The sequence below is a fragment of the Callorhinchus milii genome, unplaced genomic scaffold (genome assembly GCF_018977255.1).
Source record: "Callorhinchus milii isolate IMCB2004 unplaced genomic scaffold, IMCB_Cmil_1.0 Scaffold24, whole genome shotgun sequence".
NCBI classification, from domain to species: domain Eukaryota; kingdom Metazoa; phylum Chordata; class Chondrichthyes; order Chimaeriformes; family Callorhinchidae; genus Callorhinchus; species Callorhinchus milii.
The window spans coordinates 7,594,605-7,599,633 of NW_024704765.1; the positions used below are offsets into that span (position 1 = coordinate 7,594,605).

General features: G+C 47.2%; 1 protein-coding gene across 1 annotated transcript; it reads left to right on the top strand.

Moving 5' to 3' along the window:
* The first annotated feature begins 428 nt into the window (after positions 1 to 428).
* LOC121850712 (calcium/calmodulin-dependent protein kinase II inhibitor 2-like) lies at positions 429 to 2,406 on the top strand. Its single transcript, XM_042343716.1, has 3 exons — positions 429 to 611; positions 857 to 1,207; positions 2,219 to 2,406. The coding sequence occupies exons 2-3, from the start codon at positions 1,039 to 1,041 to the stop codon at positions 2,287 to 2,289; spliced, it is 240 nt and encodes a 79-aa protein (XP_042199650.1). The 5' UTR covers positions 429 to 611; positions 857 to 1,038; the 3' UTR covers positions 2,290 to 2,406.
* Positions 2,407 to 5,029: the final 2,623 nt, after the last annotated feature.

Consider the following 5,029-nt stretch of genomic DNA (forward strand, 5'->3'; position numbering starts at 1 on the left):
ACAGCTGGTCAGTGGGAACGGATTTGGTTGCAACTCGCCTCCTGGTTGTTTGGTACAGAAACGTGTGCAAAGAGGAGAAAGAGGGAGGGAGGTGGAGGTGCTGGTGATGGGGTGGGGGGGGGGGGGGGCGGTGTATGCAACCCATCCCTAGAAAGCCTGGGGGGAGGGAGAGAGAGAGAAAAAAACACAGCCACACAACGTGAGCAGCTTACAATCAGTCGGTGCCCAAAACGCTGCAAGAGCAGAGCAGTTGAATTAATGAGGCGTTGATGCCTCTCTCTCTCTCTCTCTCTGTTTTTTTTTAAAACCTCCCTCCCCCTCTCTCTCTCCCACCACCACCAGCACCATCACCCCCACCCTCCCAGCCCCCACACACACACACCCCCCTCTCCCACCCCCCCAAAAAGAGAGAGAGAGAGAGAGAGCCTGTGCGCAATCTGTGCAAAAACGCACAGACACACAAAACACATCGCTCTCAAAAGACCATCATCATTAACAACAACAACCACCACCACCAAACAAACCACCGCCACCACCACCACGATAGCAGCAGCAGCAGATAGTGGGAAGTTCCTTGGGAGCTGAGAAAGGAAGGAGGTATCTTACACGATGTGAGTTGTGGTGTATGTGTGTGTGTGTTGTTTTTTTTTCGCCAAGAGGGCGAATGGGAAATGAGATGCAACGCGCACCGACCTCTGCTGTGATCCAAGCACTTTCCCCTTAAAAACCTCACACGCCCGTTTGCAATTTCTCCCCATCGTTTGCACCCACCCCAACACCCCCCCCCCACCCACCCCCACCCACCCCCTTTAAAAAAAAAGAAAGGAAGAAAGAAAGAAAGACCCTTTATTCACAGACACACACACACACACAGAGACAGAGAGAGAGGGAGAGATCTTCTCCCAAAGCTATCTTCCTCTTGTTGACGTTGATCGACCATCACCACCACCACCACCACCACCACCAGGACATCCCAAACCAAACCAACCCATCAGCCAAACATCAACAGGACACCACCACCAAAAATAAATAGTAGCCATGTCCGAGGTCTTGCCTTACGGTGATGAGAAAATTGCGCATTATGGCGATGCCGACGACGTCGGAAAACTCTCCTTTACTTGTCGGCTGCAAGACACCAACAACTTTTTCGGGTCCAACCAAAGCAAACGACCCCCTAAACTCGGGCAGATCGGAAGGAGCAAACGGGGTAAGTGTTTTCATGTGTTGTGTGTGTGTGTTTTGTGTGTGTGTGTGTGTGTGGATGCTCACAGCTATATTGATGTGACATGTCTTTGGTGTGTGGTGTGTGTGTAAAAAAAAGTTACTGCCTCTCTGTCTTTCTCTCTCTCTCTCCCTCCCTCTCTGCCTTTCTTTCTTTCTCTCTCTCTCTCTCCCCCCCCCCCCCCCCCCCCCCCCCTCTCTCTCTCTCTCCTGCTCCAATGCAGATGCTTAAATAATGCAACAGTAATGCAATTCCCGGGTTGGTGTTTGCATGTTATTTTACGAATAAACGTATAATATGTGTCTGATGCGCAAAGGTGTGTGTGTGTGAGGGGTTGGTGGGGTGGGGGGGTTGAGGGGTGGTGGGGGGTTCGGTGTTAAACTTTTTTTTGGTGTTAAATCGACCCCCTTTGCAAACCCTGGCGATGGATGGTGAACACACACACACAGAGAGAGAGAACGAATGCGAATGTTGCATTCTCCCCTTAGAGAGCGACCCATTCGTTTTGATGCTTGTAAACACGGTTGCACATCATCCCTTCACCCCCCCCCACCCCACCCCCCCACCCACCACCCCTTCCCCTCCCTCGGGTTGGTAAGTGGGGTGCGAGCCGCTTATCCGCACAGCAAACACCGTGCGCCCCGCAAACTGTATCTGATATTCCCCATCAGCAAATTGGGGGGTTGAGGGTACACAGCACAGGGTGTGTGGCCATAGCCAGAGAGACAGAGCAGACGAACAGCACAGGTATCAGTCATAAAATAAGTGTCAGACGGTGTATAATAGTAAGTGCATGTTTCCCAGGACATCTGTCCATCCGCACCTCACAGGGTTTTATTTATTCTGGTGATAAAGCTCAAACATGGGTTGTGTTTCCTTTCTGATTAACTGTCTCTCTTGTCTCTTGTCTCTTGTCTCTGTGTCTCTGTCTGTCTGTCTGTCTGTCTGTCTCTCTGTCTCTCTGTCTGTCTGTCTCCTGATTATCCGTCTATTTAGTTGTCATCGAGGATGAAAGAATCGATGAAATGCTGAACTCGACAGCAGAAAAATCCCCTCAAGGCGTTTAAATAACACACACAACAACAACAACAACAACAACAACAAAACAGCAAAAAGCCGGGACACTGTGTTGGAGAGAGACGATTATAAAACGAGAAACCCCTTTTCTTTCCCTCCCCCCACCCCCACCCACTCTCCTCCCCCCCCCAACCCACCCCCAGACTATCTCTCCCCCACCCCCAACCCACCCCCAGACCATCTCTCCCCCACCCCCCAACCCACCCCCAGACCATCTCTCCCCCACCCCCCAACCCACCCCCAGACCATCTCTCCCCCACCCCCCACACCCCCCCCCCACACACCCCCTGTTCAGTGCAAGGACCTGAAATCACGCATTGAGCCGTGAGCCACATTGCTAATGAAGGGAAGGAATTGGGTTATGTTCCTGGGGTTTTGGAGAGGAACACGATGGTGTTGGGTGGGTGGGTGTTGGGTGGTTGGGTGGGTGTGAGATTGTGGGGGTGGGGAGTGAATTATAAGAGTAACTGTGAGTTGGTTTGTTGAGAGGAGAGACTGACTGACTTGAGCCATGTAATATCCCATCTGTTTGCTTTCCAGCTCTTTATTTACATTGAAATCGACAGTATTTGGGCAGCACCTTAAATGGATAGGGTGACCACATTTTTTAAACCCAAATCTGGGGGTGGTGGTGATGGGGGGGGGGCAGGAACACACACACACACACATATATATAAAAAATATATAATTCTAATTCCTGATGCTGACAGTATAGTTACTCGGAGAAGCGTGTTGGATTAATGGCTGTGTTTCTCTGACTAATTGATGAGCGTATGTGTTTTATAATGTTATTGTTCTTGCTCGGTTTGTCGCCGAACCCAAGACAGGGCAAATTTGACCCCAGTGACACAACACCTCGTCCCAGGGGACGGACGGTCACCCTATCTACAGAGATTAAGGGCCACGGGAGCAATCTATGTGCTCGAACCAAGAGAATGATGTAGCTTGCATGCATGAATGATGACCCCTGTAACATCGATTCAACCGCTGTGTTGTATTGCTACTGAGCTACTTTGTGGTGAAAGCAACAACATTTACTCTCGCCGGTTATCAGTAATTTCGCTCACTTTGGATGTAAAATCGTATTGTTTTTTTTTAAGAAGAAGCGAACTTTCAAATCCTTTTCTCTCGCAGTGTTGAATGTTTTTAAACTAAAGACAAAGCAAACCTTTTTTTAAGGAATGAAGGAAAACACGGTTTGTGTTTTGATTAGAAACAAAACGTGCAAAGCTTGATTTGTGTTTCTATCTATCTGTCTCTCTCTCTCTCTATCTCTCTCTCTCTCTCTCTCTCTATATATATATATCCCCCTCTCTATATCTATCTATCTTGATGCTGCAGTGCTTTTTGCTGAAATAGAAGTAAAGAGGCATATTTTGTATACAGTGATGGGATTTGTAAAAACTACAAATGTATTGCTAAAGTGCGATGGATTTGTTTTGTTATCGTGGGCAGCACACATGTAAATTTCTATATTGCTGTATGAAGCATCATCACACAGTGCCAAATACCATGAGAACACCAAAAGAATCCATTTTTTCTTTGTGTGTGTGCGCTCACGGTTAAAAGTGTATGGATTAATATAATTAATATCGTCTGGCTGCCACTTCTTATCCTAAAGAAGTTTTTCTTTCTCTTGATATTATTAATATTATTAATAATAATAATAATGATTATTGCTCTGCATGATGGTTTGCAAAAATACCTTCTCTGGTTGTGAGGGGAAAACAATCTATTACACCCCCTCAAAGATCTCGTTTGCAACTTGGAATGAATGTACCTTTTTAGGGAATTTTTTTAGTTTCTTGACTGGATAAGATTCTCATCTGTTGCATCCCCCAATGCACTATAGGGCTATTCTGCAACGTATAATAAAATCTTAAACCTCCGTCCTGCCTTTGATTGTGTTTTGCTATCAATTCTCTGCCTTACCGCTGACCTCATTTGCGAGCGTCTTCAAAGTCAATCTGTTTGATTTGGCTTTATAATTTCTGTCGTTTAACTGAGCGTTCCTCTCATAAGCAGTTTGTCCCAGCCTCCAGTGTGTTAATCGGTTTCGACCCAAAGGATTGTTTGTGGCTTAGGAGATGTACATGATTGTATCTCACGCAATGCGATTTCTTTCCCCCCTGAAGGAATCTCGATGCACAGCTCTTGCATGCAAGGCTTTGCGGTGCTAGCAAGTCAGTTTATCCAAGTAATCCTGCTTTATTAAATAATAAAAATAATCCTTGCATTTGATAAAGCGCCTTATCGTATCCTCAAGACGTCTGAAAGCGCTTCACAGGATTTTCAGTGCTGAGTGTAGCTGATCGTGTATTTGTAGGCGAACAAGACAGCTAATTTGAGTACCACAAACAGCCATGAAGGGAGTGACTGATCTTGTCTGGGGGATTGTCGGCCAGGACACTGGGAGAGAGAAAACCTCCCTTCTCTCCACGGGACCAGGTACAGACGGGGAGCTCGGTTTAACCTCTCATCCAAAGCACAGCATTTCCCAACAAATGCAGCACCTCCCTCCACCATTGCATTGTAGGCTGTGCTGAAATTGCTCTTTGCAACCCTTCACACCACTGAAACCCACGCCCTCTTGTCCCGTCACCTCGAGATATCAGGATGTACTGTTAATTCTTTCATCCCATTTATCACCTCCTACACCTCCACAAGGCCCCTTTTCGAGGCTGAAAAAGCCCTGACTTGTCTAGTCATTCCTCACAGCTCTTCCCTCTA

Bases quoted from the DNA above. Each gene is read 5' to 3' on its own strand.
- LOC121850712 (XM_042343716.1), top strand. From the start codon at position 1,039: ATGTCCGAGGTCTTGCCTTACGGTGATGAGAAAATTGCGCATTATGGC. The intron at 1,208-2,218 runs GTAAGTGTTTTC...CCGTCTATTTAG, and splicing joins GATCGGAAGGAGCAAACGGG to TTGTCATCGAGGATGAAAGA.